General features: G+C 41.9%; 1 protein-coding gene and 1 pseudogene across 1 annotated transcript in view; one reads left to right on the top strand and one right to left on the bottom strand.

Moving 5' to 3' along the window:
- CCDC191 (coiled-coil domain containing 191) overlaps positions 1–20,540 on the bottom strand; it is a 91,628-nt gene continuing 71,088 nt past the window's right edge. Inside the window, exons 14-17 of the mRNA XM_036243200.1 lie at positions 10,262–10,405; positions 1,902–2,054; positions 1,244–1,389; positions 1–142 (exon numbers count right to left, since the gene is read on the bottom strand). Coding sequence (XP_036099093.1) covers positions 1–142; positions 1,244–1,389; positions 1,902–2,054; positions 10,262–10,405 — 585 coding nt within the window. The remainder of the gene's footprint in view (positions 143–1,243; positions 1,390–1,901; positions 2,055–10,261; positions 10,406–20,540) is intronic.
- LOC118617567 lies at positions 15,089–15,923 on the top strand (annotated as a pseudogene).

Genomic DNA, 20,540 nt, shown 5'->3' with positions numbered 1-20,540 from the left:
TCACGGGGCCAGCGGCTGGAAGTCGGGAAGAATTTCAGCTACCTTCTTACGAAGTTGCTCTCGCCTCTCTTCTCTTACTCTTTCCTCTTTCATAAACTTTGCAAACTTCTTCCATGTCTGAAATGTGATCCAGAGAATCCTCCTTTAAGAAAAAAAAGGAAAATACATGAAATACCAAGGAAAAGTTGACTTTCCCTCTGAATTACATTACATTATAAGAGCACTCCTTATGTGAATAGAACACAGAAAAAAGGTACAGAAAGCACAACTGGAATTCAGACTGAGAAATGCTGTGAAGAACATAAAGCAGCAGAGTGGGTGGGAATGACCAGCAGGTTGTTTTGTTTTCCCACAGATGGTCAGTCGCCCTTGTGAGAAGGTGACACTCACATACGGACATAACCGTTCTGCTCACAGGGACTGACAAGACACCCAGTCACCGAGGGACGTGTGTAACAGCATTTAGAGCATTATCCTGTACAAAATGCTTGAAATGACAAAACAGGAAAAAATATTGAGCATCTTATTTCCCAACGAATCTGCATTAAATAAAATGTCACTGTATTATAGATATGAATATGGCATAGAGTATGATTTGACTTATATAAAGTTCCAAATCAGGCAAAACAAAGTTATATCTTGAAGGCTGCGTGCTTAGAAAGTAAAAGTAAAAAAAAAAAAAAAAAAAGAAGGCAAAGAAATGCTCCTCATAAAAGTCAGGAGGGTTTACCTTTAGGAGGGAAGGGCTGGGCCTTTGATTGCAAAGAAGTCAATAGAGACTTCTGGGAGCTAGCCATGTCCGACTTCTCGACTCTGGTGGTGACATGGCTGTCCCTTTACTGTAAGTCATACAGCTGTACTTGTATGATTTAACCACTTTTCTATATTTGTGTTACATTTCACAATGTTAACAAATTGAACTTACAAACCTATGTGACAAAAGAATACATACATTTGCTTAGTGCGTTTCATGTATTTCACATAACTTTATTCTCCTGCCAGTCCCGTGAGCACAGAGGACAGGCAGCGTCCTCATGTCGAAGATGGGACTCTGGGTTCCAGGCTTTACTGTCTTGCTCTCACCCACGTGGTCAGTGGGTGAGCTGGAATGCCCACCTCTGCCTGGTGTCACTGAATGCCCAGCTCTCCTAGCCCCTACCTCATCTTCCCGGACTGTCCCGGGCACTGAATGCATTGCAGGGCACTGTACATGCGTGAGTGACTGTCCCCCCAAAAGCCTCACCGGTCACTGTGCTCCACTGCAGTCCTGAGCTTGCTCTGAGAATCCGCCCCGGCCTCCCTGACCACGGCAAACCAGGCCCTGAAAATCTTCCTTCGAAGAAAGTGTATACACAGCTTTTGCACTTCTTCCTCCAGGTCAGTCACGTACTAGGGATGAGGAAAGGAACGGAAGTGAGTCAGATGTCACAAAGAATTAGAGCAAAAAAACACGACAAAAGAGAAAACTGAAACAAACACAAGACAAAGGAACAAAGGCCACGGGAGGCATAAAGAGAAAACATGGCAGCCAAGAAAAGATCCTCCGTCGTGTGGTAAGGAAATAATGGAACCAGAGGGGCAGGAACAGGTACAAGATTGAGAGGGTCGGTCTCTAGTAAAATCACCTGAGCAATTATGGGATAAGAAATGCTATAAAATTGAAAGCTGGTATAATGACACATTATAATTTATAGAGATGAACAGTGTGAAAAAAAAACATGCGTAAGATTTTATACCAACAACAATTTGACATTTTCACAGTGATTTCAAAGCAATGAATTGGATTGACGATTTTATGTTTTTCTTGAGAAAGCATAAGGACTGGACATCTGGGTTGGACCCGATCTTCTCACACAGGACAGTAGAGACCTGTTCTGAAAGCCCCCTCCCGGCGGCCTTACCTGCAGCCAGCTCCCGACGACCCTCCGAAGCAATGTTTGCGAATAACACTGGTTGGCCTGGGCCGTCCTCCCCGCCAGGCTTTCCCGACTGCGCCGGAGCCAGGCCAGCAGGCATTTCCTCTGCAGGGCCACAGAGTGATATTCTTCGGCCACCTGAACGATTTTTTAAAATAAGAAAAGGAAAGTATTCCTTACATCTTAAATCATTTAAGGAAACACACATTCCCTTGGCAAATGATGCTGCAAACCACATGGAGGCAGTTACTAGAGAGAATCATCTTAAGGACATTCAGCCTGTGTCCCCAAAGCTCTGCCGACTGACCTGCTACGTGGGGGTTTGGATTCATCTCATGCATGGCCTTTCAGCGCTGGCTCCCTAAAGACCACAGTGACTGACTGGTTATCAGGGAAGTGGAAAAACAGCCTCCAAAGCCATTATTTCTCTTGCACTGTGTTTTGAAGTGGGTGGCTGGCAGCATTCTCAGCTTGTTCTGCTGGAGCCTAGACAGCAACTCCATAACAAACCTCTTTTTTATGTACTTAGCCACTGTCTAATTGAGGAAATGCCAATACTTTCAATTAGTTCTATAGAATGAGCTGTCACCAGCACTGAAATTTAGACATTATCAATAAACCACAAAACCATCTGATAGAAAACCATCTGATGAATAATTTAATGTCTTACCAATTTAAAACACTCAGAGCATCATTCTATCAAAATAAACATACAACTCAGAGTTTATAGATTTTAAAAAAGAAGGGTTATATTCGTTCAAGAGGTAGGAGGGAAAAAAATCCTTTCCTCTTTGTCCTCTCCAATTACACCTTTCTCTAAGCCTCGTCTAGCCACCCGGCACTGTGACTGTGACTGACCACGCGAATCTCTTGGCAGTCACCTCTTGGTCAACATGATCATCACAGGAGGTCTCCGTGGCACCTGAGGGGACTGCCCTGACCCCTCCCAGTCCAGGAGCCAAAAGGCAAGGGCAGCCAGAGACTCACAGCCTCCTCCCCTCCCTTCCCGTCATCCTCTGGGAAAACAGAGGGGACCAGAAAGAAAAAGAAAGATTCTCAGAAGTTTCCTTAAAAGTTCTAAAAATGGTTGTTGGAATAAATGGACTATGGCATGAAAAAAAGAAAATTCTGAGATGCCCCAATTTAAATTACAGTGGCCGGAGAGAGAGGAGGACAGAACTGTTAGTCTGTCAATGGCTGCGCACTTCCTTCTGCTGCCTGTTGGACCTTCAGATTAACTTCCAGGTGGCTATTTCCGCAAGTGATTTCCGCTGGGCCCCATCTAACTCCAGGAGCCCACAGCCAGTCGACAAGAGTGAACATTTCTTTATGCTGGTCCCACTTCACCTTCTCCCACCCCTTTGCCTAGAGCTAATGAAAACTGCTTCAGACTATCTCTTTCTTCCCCCTTCTCCCTACTTATGTACAAAAATGCTGGCAAGCCCTGGCCAGTTTGGCTCAGCGGTTAGAGCGTTGGCCTGCTGTCCACAGAGACTGGGGTTCGGTTCCCGCTAAGGGCATGTACCTCGGTTGCAGTTTGTCCCTGGCCTTGGTTGGGTCGTGCGGGTGGCAACCACTCAATGTGTCCCTTTCACGTCGATGTTTCTCTCTCTCTCTCTCTCTCTCTCTCTCCCCCCCTTCCACTCTATCTGAACAAAAAATGGAAAAATGTCCTCGGGTGAGGATAAAAAAAAAAAATGCTGGTAAAACTCTGAGACCATGGACACACTGTCTTTTCTACCTAGCCCTGTTCCTGGTGACTTAGACTCTGTGCCCCGAGACCCAACTTCTTTTGGCTGGTATTTTGAACCAATAAAACCTTACTTCAAAAAAGAGTTTAGTCATGAAAGTTAACTTTTTTTTTTTTTTTTTTTAGCAGAGTACCATAAGTAATATTTTATTATTTTTTAAAAACTTATCTTTATTGTTGAATGTATAGATGTCCCGCTTCCCCCCCCCCCCCCCATAGCCTCCTCCCCTCTCCCCTCCTGCCTTCCCTACACTATTGTCTGTGTCCATTGATTATGCATACATGCATATAAGTTCTTTGGTTGATATCTTCCCGCCCCCCTCCCCACTTCCTTTTGAGGTTCTTCAGTGTAACAACCTATTTGTACTTAATCCCTTCACCTTTCTGTCCATCCGCCTACTCCCCCTTCCATCCAGCAACCAAATAAAAGTTCTCTGTATCTATGTTTCTATTCTGCTTTTTCATTTTGTTTACAGATTCAATTATTGATAGATATGCATTTATTGTTCATAGTTTTGATCATCTTCTTCAAGAAGACCCTTCAACATTTCATATAATACTGGTCTACTTGTGATGAACTCCTTTAGCTTTTTCTTGTCTGGGAAACTCCTTATACTTTCATCGATTCTAAATGATAGCTTTGTAGGATAGAGTAATCTTGGTTGTAGGTTCTAGCTTTTCATCACTCTGAATATTTCTTGCCACTCCCTTCTGGCTTGCAGTTTCTTTTGAGAAATCAGCTGACAGCCTTATGGGAACTCCCTTGTAGGTAACTGCTTTTCTCTTGCTGCTTTTAAGATTCTCTCTTTGTCTTTTCTTTGGGACTCTCTGTGCTTCTTGGACTTGTATATTTGTTTCCTTCACCAAGGTAGGGAAGTTTTCTGTCATTATTTTTTTCAAATCGTATTTCAATTTCTTGCTTCTTCTCCTTCTGGCACCCCCATGATATGAATGTTGGTATATTTGAATTTGTCCGAGAGGCTCCTCACATTATAATCATTTTTTAAATTTTATTATTTTTTCTTTTTGCTGTTCTGATTGGGTGTTATTTGCCTCCTTATATTCCAAATCGATGGTTTGTTTCTTGGCTTCACCTACTTTATTATTGATTCTCTGTAAATTACTCTTTCAGTTACTGTGTCCTTCTCTTCTGACGAGTCCTTTTTTATGCTCTTGAGGTCCTTACTAAGTTCCTTGAGCATCCTTATAACCAGTGTTTGGAACTCTGCATCTGTTAGATTGCTTATTTCCATTTTGTTTAGTTCTTTTCCTAGAGTTTTATTCTGTTCTTTCATTAGGGACATATTTCATTGTCTCCTCATTTTGGCTGCTTCCTTGTTTGTTTCTATGTATTAGGTAGAGTTGCTATGTCTTCTAGGTTTTGTAGGGTAGCCTGTTGTAATAGGTGTTCTGTAGGGTTCAGTGGCACAGCCTCCCTGATCACCCCAGCTGGGCCCTCGAGGTACACCCCTTGTGTGAACTGCACACCCTTCTGTTGTAATTGAGTCTTGATTGCTGTTGGCACATCAATGGGATGGATTCACTGAGGCTGATCAGCTGCAAGGACTGGCTGTGTCCACTGACCACTGACCTCGTGAGTACCTTGGAGGGTCAGCTGTGTAGGGTCCTACCACACAGAGCAAGGCTTACTTCATCAGGGCTCTCGTACTCACTGGGTCCACTCCTTGAGTGTGTCGTTTGTGGAGATGGTTGGGTGGTGGTGCTTCAACTTGGTCTGAAGCTGTCCACTGGGTGTGTTGGCTCTGGGGCAAGGTCAGCCACTGCCTGTGTTCTAACTGGGACCACCAGGCATAAGCTACAAAGCTATCTACAGATGGCTGCTTCTTGTGCTGGGCTTGGAGGTGCCCCAGCAAAGCCAAGCTGTGAATCAAGACTGGCTGCTTCCAGTGCAAGGCCTGGGTCACTTAGTAAGAGTGGGGCTCACTGAGGCCAGATGCTGTTTGCTTGAGAAAATTTAGGAAACTCTGAAGCAGGATCCAAGACAGGCCAATCCTATGGTAAAGCCACTGGGAATAACTTGGGTGGGCCCAAAATTTGGGTGATGCAGGGCCTCAGGGAATCACCAGGGTGGGACAAACAGTGTGAGCCAGGCTACTGGAATCCCACACATGGTGCCCGTCTACCTGCCTCATGGGGGAAGGGCTCACCAAAGGAACAACAGCCTCTGCCAGCACATCTGTCCAAGACAAAGCTGCCTCTCCAGCTCTTGCCCTAATGCCAAACAACTCACTTCTCTGTGTGTCTCTGATGCCTTTCAAGCTGCCACCCCAGTGCTGGAGCCTGGAGGGAGTGGGTCCGAGTAAGTCTATGTGCAGGTCCTTGAAGAGAAACTGACTGCCTGGGACTCCCTGAGCCTCAGCCTCCCTCTACCTCAATTCCCACTGGTTTTTACAATCGGAAGTTATGGGGACTCCTCTTCCTGACACTGAGACCCTGAGTTGGGGGTGGGGAGAGTCTGGTATGGGACAGGGACCTCTCACTCCTCAGGGAGGACATTCACAGCTGAGGTATCCTTCCTGACATTTTATCTGCCACACATGGGTGTGGGACCCACCCTTCTGTGACTCTGCCTCTCCTACCAGTCTCAATGTGGCTGCTTCTTTAATTTTATAGTTGTAGGACTTCCATTCAGCTTGTTTTCAGGCAATTCTGAATGATGGTTGTTCTATAGTTTAGTTGTAATTTTGATGTGGTTGGGGGAGGAGGTGAGTACTTCATTTACCTACACTACCATCTTGAGCGGAAGTGTGAATGTTAATTTTGTTTGTTTTTTTCTTTATTGATTTTAGAGAGAAAGGGAAGGAGAGGGAGCGAGATAGAAACATCGATAAGAGAGAATATGGACTGCATGCCTCCTGCATGCCCCCCACTGGGGATTGGGCCCACAACCTGGGCATGTGCCCTGACCAGGAATCAAATCGGCGACCTCTTGGTGCTCAACCACTGAGCCACACCAGCAGGGCTTTGTTTGTTTGTTTGTTTGTTTTTTATCCTCACCCGAGGACATTTTTCCTTTTTTTTTATCCAGATAGAGGAGGGAGAGAGAGGAAGAGAGAGAGAGAAACACCAATGTGAAAGGGACACATCGAGTGGCTGCCACCCCACACGACCCAACCAGGGCCAGGGACAAACTGCAACTGAAGTACATGCCCCTAGCAGGAATTGAACCCGGGTTCAATTCTCTGGACTGCGGCCGACGCTCTAACCGCTGAGCCAAACCGGCCAGGGCTTGTTTGTTTTTCTAATAAGCACATGTGAGTTTAAGGGAAAATGCTCAATAACCCTTCTGAGGAAGGTGTTATAAACAAACCAGAAATTGTGTAACTGGACCCTTCTCCTTTGTTAAGTTTTTCTATACCTTCCTTGGAAGCCAACTGTGATAGGTGAAGAAGCTATCCCTCCTTCTTACTACCCTCCCGACCTTTTCATTTTACTTTTTATTATTTCACTTTCCACTGGTGCTGGCACCTACATACGCCTGATTCCTACGTGACACAAAAACTGGGCCCGGTTCTTGGAGGAAGATGGTGCTGGGCTGCACTGCAACTTTGTAACCAATGTCCTGTGTGACTTTGAGCAAGTCAGAACTCTTCTCTAGGGCTCAGTTCCCTGATCTACAAAGTGAAAGTGATGGAGAGGATTATTAACGTTCTAAAATTATATTATCTTGTTATGATAGGCTGAAGAGTGGCCCCTCAGGGTTGGCCTTGTTATGATCCCTGGAACCTGTAAATAGGTGACCTTACAGGGTAAAAGGGATTTTGCAGATGTGATTAAGTGAAGGATCATTATCCTGGATTATATGGGAGAGTCCTAAATGTAATCACAAGGGTCCTTAGAAGAGGGAGAGGGGAGGATCAGGGCGAGATTAGCATGACTGAGGAAGAGGCTGTGAGCAATGGAATGCAGGTGACTGTGAGAAGCTAAACAAGGCAAGGAAACAGATCCTCCCCTGGGAACCCCCAGAAGGAACTGGCCCTGCTCACAGTTTGACCTTAGCCTATTAAGTCTGTTTGGACTTCTGACCTCCGGAATTTTAGGATACTTAATTTGTGTTGTTTTAAGCCACTAAGGTTGTAGTCATTTGTTAAAACAGCAATAGGACACAAATATGCTTGTATGAACTACAGAGGTGATTCTCAAAATAAGGTGCTCAGACCACATGCATCAAAATCTCACCCAAGGAAATTATTCACTGCTTTTTTAGATAGAGTGGAAGGAAGAGAAGGAGAGAGAGTGAGATATCAATGTGAGACAGACACATCAACTGGTTGCCTCCCACGCAACCCCGACTGGGACTGGGGATCAAACCTGCAACCCAGGTACATGCCCCCAACCGGGAATTGAACCCACGACCCTTCAGCCCAAAGGCCGATGCTCTACCCACTGAGCAAAACTGGTCAGGGCTCTCCTGGGCTACTTTTTAAGAATGCAGATTTCAGCCTGGCTGGTATGGCTCAGTGGACTGAGCATCGTCCCATGGACTGAGATGTCCTAGTTCAATTCCTGGTCAGGGCACATGCCCAGGTTGTGGGCTCGATCCCAAGTAGGGGGCGTACAGGAGACAGCCGACTGGTATTTCTCACATCCATGTTTCTATCTCTCTCCCTTCCCCTCCCCCCAAAAAATCAATAAAAATATTAAAAACATTTTTTAAAATGCAGATTCCCTGATACCTGTCCTCTTTCCCCATCTCCCATCACAGCTAACAATCCAGACTTACCGAAAATACTTGGAGGTGGGACCAGGAACGTGCATTTTTTTTAAGTTCTCCAGATGGTTTTGTGAACAAGAAATTTTGGAAATGTTACTTTCAGATCTGTGATTTTCTGTTTCTATTTTAATTGGGTTTTTCTATATTTAAAGCATATAATTGTTATTTTGAGCTCAAACTCCTGTTTCTATTTTTACATTCTTCTGAATAAATTTTTAAAAATTTAATTTGATTATTCAGCCATAGATTCTATTTCATTTCTAAATTTCATACCTTTCTTGATTTTACTCAATCAAAACCAAAGACCAAAAAGGAAGAGCTAATCCTTGTCTGCTTTTCCTTTGTGTATTAATAGTTAACAATAAAGAAATAGATAAAAGCCAGATAAAACTAGGAGCACTCAACTGGATAGCAAACTATCTGATATAACCAATCTTTGGGGTAATATATTATAAAAAGCAAATTTCAATTCAAATGTCAGATTTCATTTCCAGATTCATTCACTGAGAAGACTGAGGAGTCAGCCTGCCCACCTCACTACCAGGAAAAAGTCAAAGCAAACCAGCAATGGCTGGAGGCACAGATGGGTCCAGGCCTCCAAATAGGATGGATCCTCCTGCCCTCAGGCCTGATCACCACAAATGAGCCCCCTCTTCTGGAACACTCAGGAGTTCCAGAACCACTGGTAAGGAGGCTGAGGACAGACAGGGTCAGGGACATGGGAAGATAGTGGGAAAGACATTTAGGGAAGATAAAAGGGAGGAAAGAAAGTGTGAAAATAGGAAGAGAACAAAGAGAATGGTGACTAGACAGGGTAGGCAGGATAAAAAGTAGCTCAAGTCACGTTCACAGAGGTATAACCTGCAGCATTACTCGATTTAGTGGGACTCTTATGATATAAAGCATTATTGTTCATCTTTAATATTGTTTTTCACAACCAAAAATACTAGTCTTATTTTTCAGTATTAACCTGGCCAAATGTGTAAATAAGAGTAGTCATAACTGGTACACATTACTGGGCTTATTATTAACTAGAATTCTAAAGGTAACATTTGATGCATTTTGAGCTCCATGATCATTTAGTTGAATGATCTATGCACTAGATAAATTTGAATTTCAATGGTATTCAATTTCATATATCTTTTGTGGCAGAGTAGACTGCTGTTCCCTATAATAGAATTATATAACCATATTCTTTGTGTATGATTTCATAGTGCCTCCCAATGGAGTAGATGAGCCTCATTCACCCTTGAATGACTTTTAGTTTAGCCCTATGAGTGGCTCTGGCCAACAAAATGTCAGTAAACATGATACAAGCAGAGGTTTCATATGGGTTTATATACAGGGTTTGGCCTTTGTACCTCAGACATTTGTCAGGTGAAAAGCTCGCCCGGAATGACTGCTGGAGCCAGAAAGAGAGGCTGTGGAGAGGTCCGAACCCAATCTACAACTGGTCCACAGACATGAGTGAGAAATAAATGCTTGATGGGGGCTAGCAAGCATTGGGGGCTATTCGTTATGCAGCTTTACTGCAGCAGAAACCTGACTAACAAATCTTACGGTAATTTTTTTTTTCTTTATTAAACACTGCTAATAATAAGAGAGGCCTCTATTTGTCTTACCTTGGAGGTCTTAGTAAAAATTTTACTCTAGCTTTTTTCAACCTATTCAATTACAGAATTCTTTCTCTACATTGGAAGACCAAATCTAAACTCTTATCCCAAACAAATAAATACACACACTCAATTCATTTATCTTTCTGACTTTGAAATCACCAAACAATACCCAAACCCTAACTGGGTGTTTATCCTATTTGAAAAGGCCATTTTCTAATTGAGGGGTAAGAGTGTGACACTATACCTGGAGGTTTTGCTTGCTCTGCATTCTCAATCTCTTCCACGGCTCCAGACCTTTGTTCTTCAGTAACACTCTTTCATAGTGCTCTTTGGCTATTGCTTCCAGCTGCTGGTTCCTCTGAATTCTTTTCTGCTTCTCTAGTTCTTTCTGAAAAAAAAACATTAAGAAGTAAAAATGCTGAGAAGGAACCCAAATGGCAACATAGGTGACTCCAGAATTTCCCTTCTTCAGATGCACTGAATACACAGCTACACACATAGCAATTCCTTCTGGAAGAAATCCAGAAACTAGCTGAGTGACTTTCATATTGAGTGAATGAGAAAATACCCACTATAAAATAGGTAGAAAAAGCTGAGATACACACTGGCAAAAACTCATCCTTGGCACAGCACCATACAATAAGGAGGGGACCCCCAACTGCTAGCTTCTCTGAGAGGAGGCAAAGGGTTTGGATTATACATCTAGAACACCAATTTTTAAAACAACCCAAAGGATACCCTCCCCAACACTGACCTCTATAAAACAATGACACTTATGTCCAAAAGACACACAAAACTACAGCAAAGAAACAGTTCTTAATGGATGGGTGAGATTCCCCCTAGGGTTCAGCCTTAAGGGAGCAGGCAAAAATGCCCATCTCCTAGTATTCCCCTGAAAGAGGTTTGACTGCACACTTTACAAGCAGCTGCCTGAGGGTCTGGTTTCTAATTTAGCATGCATCTAGAGGCTGGCTGAGATCCTCCCCTGAGCCTGGGGGATCAGTGGGCACTTACCTCACCTTCCCTTTTAACTTGCTCCAACAATAAAAGCAGATTGCCAGCATTTCTAGAAGAGGCTTGTATAAACATCTGGCACCCCAATTTTTGTGACTGCCATCTGAGGGATGGGAGTATGAATCACCTGGCTCTGACAGCCAATGGAGCTTATATTCTTAGTCCCACAGGATTATAGCAAACAAAGAAGCAATTTTTAAATGAGTGTAGGAGTGCACCCCCTCTACCCCACACACACCAGTGGTTATCCACATGGGCTCAGTGCAGAAGGAAAAGACAAAAACACACATCTCCTGGTTTCTTCCTGAAAGGGGCTTACCTAGATACATTCCTAGCTAGTGTCTGAAGGTACAGCTTCAAATCAGCTTACATCCAAATGTTGACTGATACCCTCCCTTTTGGGACACTGAGAGATCTTGGCATTTGTTCAACTATTATTCAACTATTGGGAGCTACTAAGAACAAAGACAGCAGCTTGGATGATCACAGGGGTTTGAGAGACAACCAGGAGCCTGGGCAGAGCTGACTGACCTCCTACACAAGACCACTCCATCAAGGTGAGAAGATGTGGCTATTACATCTAATGCACAAAAACCAACACTGAGAGTCAAGAAAAAATGAAGAAATGAGGAATATATTCCAAACAAATGCACAAGATAAGTCTCCAGAAACCAATCTTAATAAAATTGAGGTATTTGATTTACCCATTAAAGAGTTCAAAATAATAGTCATAAAGATGCTCACTGAGGTCAGCAGAGCAAAGCATGAACAAAAAGAGAATTTCAACAAAGGGATAGAAAATATTTTTAAAGTACCAAACATAAACATACAGCTGAAAAATACAATAATTGCACTAAAAATTCAATAGAGGGGTTCAACAACAGACTAGATCAAGCAAAGAAAGGAGCAGCTAACTTGTAGAAAGAGCAGTAAAACATCCAATCAGCAGAACGAAAAGAAAAAGGAATGCAAAAGAGTGAAGATGGGACACCATCATTGAGGGGACAAATATATTCATTATAGAGTTCCCAAAAATGAAGAGAGAGGAAGGGGATGAAAGCTTATTTAAAGGAATACTTGCTGAAAACTTCCCTAACTGGGGAAAGAAACAGACACCTGGATCCAGAAAGCCCAAAGAATATAAAAAAAAGATGACTAAATAGACACACCATGATACATTATAATTGGACTGTCAAAAGTTAAAGACAGAGAGAATCTTAAAAGTAGCAAGAGAAAAGCTTACATATAAGGGTACTCCCATAAGACTATAAGTGTATTTTTCAGCAGAAACCTTGAAGCCAGAGGAAGTGGAGTGATATATTCAAAGTGCTGAGAGAAAAAACTGCCAACCAGAAATGCTGTACCCAGCACAGGTGTCCAGGATTGAAGGATAGCTAGAGCTTCCCAGACAAACAAAAGCTGAAAAAGTTCATCACCATTAGACCAGCCTTATATGAAATGCTAAAAGGATTTCTTCAAGTTGAAACAAAGGATGCTAATTGGTAACATGAAAACATATGGAAGTATAAAACTCGCTGGTAAAGACAAACATACATAAATTCAAAACACTCTAATGTTGTAAATGGTAGGAAAATCACTTATAACTCTAGATAAATGTTAAAAGACAAATTGTTAAAAATAACTATAATAAGTTAATATATAAACAATATAAAAATATGTATATTATTATGGCATCAAATATATAAACTGGGGAGGCGAGAATATAAAAATAGAGCTTTTGTATGCATTCAAAGTTATCAGCTTAAAACAGACTGTTATAGCTACAAGATATTTTATGTAACACTCATGGTAATCACAAAATATAAACCTATAGTAGATACCCAAAAAATAAAGAGAAAGGAATCAAAGCATAGCACTAAAAGAATAATCAAATCAAAGGAAGAAAGAGATCAAAGGAACTACAAAACAGCAAGAAAACAGTTAACCCTATGACAATAGTAAGTTCATGTCTATCAATAATTACTTTAAATGTACATAGATTAAACTCTCCAATCAAAAAATATAGAGCCCTGGCCAGTTTGGCTCAGCGGTTAGAGCGTCGGCCTGCAGACCAATAAGTCGCAGGTTCGATTCCGGTCAAGGGCACATACCCTGGTTGTGATTCGTCCCCGACCCTGGTTGGGGTCCTGCAGGAGGCAGCCACTTGATGTGTCCCTTTCACATCAATGTTTCTCTCTCTCTCTCTCTCTTCCTCTCTCTCCCTCCCACTCTATCTGAACAAAACTGGAAAAATGTCCTCAGGTGAGGATAAAAAAAAAACACATAAGAGTGGCCGAGTGTATAAAAATACAAGACCCAACTGTATGTTGACTATGAGAGGCTCACTTTAGCTTTAAAAACACACAGATTAAAGGTGAAGGGATGGAAAAAGATATTCCATGCAAATGGAAACTAAGAGAGGAGTAGCTATACTTATATCAGACAAAAAAGACATTATCCACAAACTGTAACAAGAGACAAAGAAGGTCATTGTATTAGGATAAAGGGGTCAACTCATCAAGAGGCTGTGGCAACTGTAAATATTTATGCACCCAGTATCAGAGCACCTGAATGGAGAAATGACAACAATACAATAATAGTAGAGGACTTCAGTAACACATTTTAAACAACAGATAGATCATCCAGACAGAAAATCAGTAAGGAAACATTGGACTTAAACTACATGTTAAACTAGATGAACCTAACAGATACATACAGAACATTACATCCAGCCACAGGAGAACACACATTTTCTCAAGTACACATGAAACATTCTCCAGCACAGATCATATGTTAGGTCACAAAACAAGTCAATAAATTTAAGAAAATTAAAATCATATCAAGCATCTTTCCTAACCATAATGTTATGAAATTAAACATCAATTACATATTTATTCTCTATCCAGAAAATCTCCCAAGTTGATTTCACTCACTTCCAGGGCATAAAAAACATTGACATGTTTTTGACTCCCAGACTCCTTACTACAATCTTGATGTCCAGGCTTATATGTTCACCGCCTATCTGACATATTTATTTGGATATCTAACAGGCACATTTCACATGCCTTTACTGCAGCGGTTCTCAACCTGTGGGTCGCGACCCCTTTGGGAGTCAAATGACCCTTTCACAGGGGTCACCTAAGACCATCGGAAAACACATTTTTCCGATGGTCTTAGGAACCGAGACACCGCTCCTCTATCCGTCTCCAGGCAGGTCCGCCCACATGCAGGAACAGCCTGAAGAACTGTATTAAAGGGTCGCAGCATTAGGCAGGTTGAGAACCACTGCCCTAGTGGATCCTGCAGAGGCCTTCTCAGCATCCTGCAGCTCAAATATCACCTCTTCAGGGAGTCCTTTCCCCCCTTGATTCCCCCATTACACTGTCCCCTCTCTACTTCCTTAGCTATTATCTTATATATTACCTGTTTTTCCCCAGCTAGCATATGCATTTTTGAGGGCAGGGCTGTTGTCTGTCTTCTCCACTGCTCTATTTTAACACCTAGAACAATGCCTAGCACATAGTATGTGCCCGAAAGATATTTGTTAAATAATGCTTGTTAAGCAATTATGGAAGACTTCAAATCTTACCTGGTCTTCTCTGATAAATTTATCTTTTCAACCACAAACTTCATCAACTGTCTATCATTCAAAAGAATATTTATACAACCATAAAAGTCATTGAATGATAGTATTACTAGAAAATAAGCTTTTTAACAAAAATGAGCAATGAGATGTTAAGAATTTAGATTTTTACTTTTAAAAGGTCATTGTGTGCCCTGGCCGATTTGGCTCAGCAGTTAGAGTGTCGGCCTGTGGACCAATGAGTAGTGGGTTTGATTCCAGCCAAGGGCACATACCTTGGTTGCAATTCATCCCCAGCCCTGGTTAGGGTTGTGCGAGTGGCAACCGGTTGATGTGTCCCTTTCACATCGATGTCTCTCTCTCTCTCTCTCTGTTCCTCTCTCCCTCCCACTCTATCTGAACAAAAATGTCCTCAGGTGAGGATAAAAAAATAAAAATAAATAAAAGGCCATTATGTGAGACCTATGAGTGGCCATGTTACTGCTGCACCTGACACTAAAGGACACTAAGCCACCACTTGGACCATCACTGACCTGTCCCAGGTGGTACTTCCTGCCATCACTAGCTACAATGGCTCCCTCTCTGAAGAATGAAGTACATCTAGGTCCAGGGGAATTGCAGGTAATAAAGATCTTTCATAGAGGACAGGCAAATCTTGATCCTGAACCACTTTTTCCTGAATCTGGAGGACAAATAGGTCATGAGCTTTTTCCTGAGAAATTCTTCCAGTTCCTTTATCCTAAAACTGGTATCATAGGACTTATTATGTATTTTCTATCCAAAGAAATATATGTGAGTGCCCTAGAGACCTTCTCTACCAAATCAACAGTAGGGTTGCTTATCTATGTTAATAGAAAATATGGTATCACTACTGAACAATTTACTGATAAACTTAAGCAAAAACGTGCCCAACTAAAAGAGGTGAAGCGGGCTTCCATCAGGGACATCCAGATGTAACTGACTTTGAGAAGTCACAGCAGGCACAGGTTCAGAAATGTCATTACCTTTTTGACGTACAGAGGAATAATACTGCTATGGCCTTGGAAGATGCTTACTGTGAACGGTTCTATAAAATATACAAGGAGGTAAAGAATCACCTGTGCAGAATATGATGCATCAAAGGAATAAAACGGCAGAAGATAAACTGGGTGGAGGAACACACTGGGCAGAACACCTATGCCAGAAACAAAAGGAAACAAATGCCAAGTGCATTTTAGATCTAAAGCTGCTCACAAAGAATGCTCAAACACAGCCAGTCTGTAAATGCATCTATCTCAATCGAGACAGACACAAACAGCTGATTTACTAAATAGAAACTAGTCTGTGTGATAAAAGCTTTTTGTTTATTGTTGGGGACTAAAGTTACATTTTACCTTCCCTAAAAAGATTTCCTTTTGGTACAGTGAGGGAAATAAAGTAGTAACCTATTGGTCAGTAATGTATTTCTCATCCTTCTTGCTCTGCATAAGCTGCAATCTTCCAGCAAGAAAAAGCTGGACAGACAGCGAATTAATGGTTTTTATGAACCAATCAGAGAATGAAGCCATCACAAATCTGGAGAGACAGGCACCTTTACAAGACACAGGATCCAACATTTGCTTATCTGAGGCAGAGGCCACCATACACCATATGAGCCGATTAAACTAGAAATTTTGGCAAATTGCTGGAGACCAAGGGTGGGCCAGCGTGAGAAAGGTGAAGCTCCTGGGGGGTGGTCACAGTTATAGGGAGGTTCTCCACTTTTTGCAGGCCTTTGTTCTAGGAATTCCACCAGGCTCTCAAAGTGAGAATCAAGGGGAGTCCAGATAAGTTCCCACCATGGTTCCAGCTGGCAGGGAGAAAAAGTAACCACTGCAAAATCTGCCCAGACCATTCTCCCTTAGGGAAAAAAAGGCTTCATCTGCAAGTAGCACCACTCGAAGGCACTAGTGGAATGCCACTGCAGCTGGGGGAAGGGAACTCTGTCCAGACCAGTACCCCTATCTCATCTAAGTGGAGGAGGAACCTCACAGAGAGAAAGCCTTTCAGGTCACAGGCTGTACAGCAGATACTGAAAGAAGGGAACAGATGAGTAGGGAAAATTTCTACTCTGAAAGTAGGAGCAGAAATTCTCCCGAATGCCCAATATTGTGCACACCAAACAGTGAGACTTAATTAGAACATTAGAGAATGCTACCCCTCGGCCACACCCTACCAGTGCTAACAAATTTCCAGTAATAACAGTGGAGTACAGCTGAGAGAGCTGCAAGAGACAGAGTCTCTCCGGGGAACAGTGCGAAAAGAAGTCCTACGGCCAAAAGAGGAGACAAAACAGTCACTAGAGGAAACTGAAGTCTATGGTGCCCATAGCAACAACAAACTTCAACAATGGTAATCATATAATTAACACACTTCAAATATAGGCCAACTCCTAGCTAGATTAACACATTTCTCCACACTAAAGACCTGTTTATCTCAGTTTCTATTTTTCTGTAAAACGTGTCTGGCTTGCAAATATATATGTAGCTTAATATGTCAAATATATATATATGACATACCAAAACACAAAAAAATAAAGCCTGAAAAGATCAATCATCAGAAGACGACCTCAGATATGACAGAGATACTGGAAATATCAGAGAGAGGTAATTTGAAATAATTTATGATAACAGTGAAGGCTATAATGGAAAGGGTAGTCATCATTCAAGATCAGAGAGGTAATATTAGCAGAGACATGGACAATATAATAGTCGAATGAAAATGCCAGAAATTAAAAACATGGTAACAGAAATGAAGAGGGCTCATCTCTACATGTTACACAGTTAAGAAAGAATCAGGTAACCTGAAGTTAGGTCAGGAGAATTATACAACTGACAGGCAAAGAGAAAAAAAAAAAAAGACTGAAAAACACAACTGAGCATCCAAGAGCTGAGGGACAATACCAAACAATGTAACACAAGCATAACTGGAATCCCAGAAGGAAAAGAAAAAGAATGAGGAAGGTGAAATATTTGAAGAAATAATGAGTAAACATATTTTTAAATAACTCACCACATATCTAAGAGACTTAGAGACCACCGAGTAGGGTAAAACCAACCAACCAACCAACCAACCAACCACACATAGACATATCATATTCAAACTAATGAAAGCCAAAGTCAGAAAAATTCTTAAAGGTAGCTGGGAAGGGGAGGGCACCTTACCCATTGTTATGGGCTGAATGTTTGTGTCCTACCAAGAGTAATATGTTGAAGCCCTAACCCCCAGTGTGGCTGTACTGGAACACAGGGCCTCTAAGAAAGTAATTAAGGTAAAATGAGGTCCTAAGGGTGGGATTGGTGTCCTTATAAGAAGAGAAACCAGAGAGCTCATGTGCTCGCTCTCTTCCCCTCTAAGTGCATGCACAGAGAAAATGCCACTGGAAGACAGTGAGAAGGTGGCCAGCTACAAGCCAGGAAGAAAGCCCTCACCAGAAACCAACCATGCCATAAAAAGATGAATTTTTATTATTTAAGCCACCTACTCTGTGGTATTCTGTTATGGCAACCTGAGCACACTGACACCTACAAAGGAACAAAGCTAAGAAATCAAGCCAACTTCTTGGTTTTCTTGTCAGAAACCAGGTAAACAAGAAGGCAATGAACTAAAATATTTAAAGTGTTAAAAGAAAAACCGTCAACCCAGAATTCTATGTCCAGCAAAAATATCCTTCAAAAATGAAGGAGAAATAAAGACTTTCTCAGACAAACAAAAACAAAAGGAAATTTACTACCAACAGACATATCCTACAAAAAAAAATGTTAAAGAAAGTTCTTCAGGCAGAAGGAATAAAATATAGGTTAAAATCTTAGATCTACACAAAGAAATAAAGAGCATCAAAAATGGAAGAAATAAAGGTAAAATATAATCTTTAGCTTATTTTTAATTACACCAAAACATAACTATTTAAAGCAATAAAATTAAAATGGTATTGGAGATGTGTGTGTGTGTGTGTGTGTGTGTGTGTGTGTGTGTGTAAAACACATGAAATGTATGGCAATATTGGTGGGAGACTGCAAGGCAAGAATGTCTTCTCTCACTACCTTGCACTGCAATACCTAGCTAGTGCAGTAAGGCAAGAAAAATAAGTAAAAATCATACAGATTGGAAAGGAAGAAATAAACCTGTCTTTATTAGCAGACAATATGGTTACCTATACAGAAGATTCCAAGAATCCACAAAAACATCCTAGAAATAATAATTGAATTTAGCAAGGTTGCAGGATATAAGGTCAACATACAAAAATAAACTATGTTCCTACATACTAGTAATGAATAAATAAAATCTACAATTCTAAAAAGACACCATTTACAATAGTAACACAAAAAGAAGTACTTAGGTATAAATCTAACTAACTAACTAACTATATATATATGTATACACACACACATGCATATATATATATATGTGTGTGTGTGTGTATATATATATATATATATATATTCTGTGGAAAGCTATAAAAACATTAGAAAAAAAATCAAAGATCCAAATAAATGGAGATATACCATGTTCATAAAGACTCAATGTTGTTAGAGGACTTCCGGTCAAGATGGCAAGATGGTGGCATAGGTAAATGCGGTACCGCGTCCTCCCACAACCACATCAAAGTTACAACTAAACTACAGAACAACCATCATTCAAAACTGCCCGAAATCAAGCTGAATGGAAGTTCTACACCTACGGAATTAAAGAAGCAGCAGCAGCATCAAGACTGGTAGGAGGGCGGAGGTGCAACAGGCTGGTCCCACACCCACGTGTGGTGGATAAAAATCAGGAGGATACCTCAGCTGGGAAGGTCTTCCCTGAGGACTGAGGGGTCCCCGTCCCACACCAGACTCCCTGATCAGGGTTCCAGTGCCAGGAAGAGAAGTCCCTATAACTTCTGGCTGGAAAAACCAGCAGGAACTGAGGCTCAGGGAAGCTGATGTGGCTGGAGCCCCAGGCAGCTCCTTAAAGGGCCCGTGCACGGACCTATCAGACTCTCTTCCTCTAAGCTTGGAAGGGAGGCAACTCGAGGGACGCCAGAGACATACAGGGAAGAACTGAGCTGTTTGGCATGGAGCGAGGGCTGGAGAGGGGGCTTTCTCCGGGACAGACGTGCTGTCAGAGGCCTTGTTCCTTTGGTGAGCCCTTCCATGGGGCGGCAGAGAGCCGCCATATCTGGGACTCCAGCAACCTGGCTCATACTGGTAGCCCCGCCCTGCTGATTCCCTGAGGACCTGCCCCACCCAACTTTCAGGCCCACCCAAGCTGTTGCCAGTTGCTTAACCATAGGATTGGCCTGTCTTGGATCTGGTTTCAGGTTTTCCTAAATTCTTTCAAACAAGCAGCATCTGGTCTCAGATAGCCCCATACCTCTCATTAAGTAATACACAGAAACAAACACAGGAAGGCAGCCAAAATGAGGAGACAATGAAACAAGTCCCATATGAAAGAACAGAACAAAACCCCAAGAAAAGAACTAAGCGAAATGGAGATAAGCAACCTAACAAATGCTGAGTTCAAAATACTGCTTATAAGGATGCTCAATGAACTTAGTGAGGGCCTCAAGAGCATAAAAAGGGAACAGTCAGAAATGATGGATGCACAGTCAGAAATGAAGGAGGCATTAACTGAAATAAAGAATAATTTACGCAAATTCAATAGTAGAGTATGTAAATCCAAGAAGCAAACCATTGATTTGGAATATAAGGAAGCAAAAAACACCCAATCAGAACAGCAAAAAGAAAAAGGAATCCAAAAAAATGAGTATAGTGTAAGGAACCTCTGGGACAACTTCAAGTGGGCCAACATTCGCATCTTGGGGGTGCCAGAAGGAGAAGCGAGAGAACAAAAAATTGAAAACCAGTTTGAAACAATAATGGCAGAAAACTTTCCTAATTTGGTGAAGCAAACAGACATACAAGTC

This window comes from Molossus molossus, unplaced genomic scaffold (assembly GCF_014108415.1).
Source record: "Molossus molossus isolate mMolMol1 unplaced genomic scaffold, mMolMol1.p scaffold_m16_p_5, whole genome shotgun sequence".
In the NCBI taxonomy this organism is placed as follows: Eukaryota; Metazoa; Chordata; class Mammalia; order Chiroptera; family Molossidae; genus Molossus; species Molossus molossus.
The sequence above is the reverse complement of the archived record's forward strand: the minus strand, read 5'-3'. Positions and strand labels throughout refer to the sequence as shown.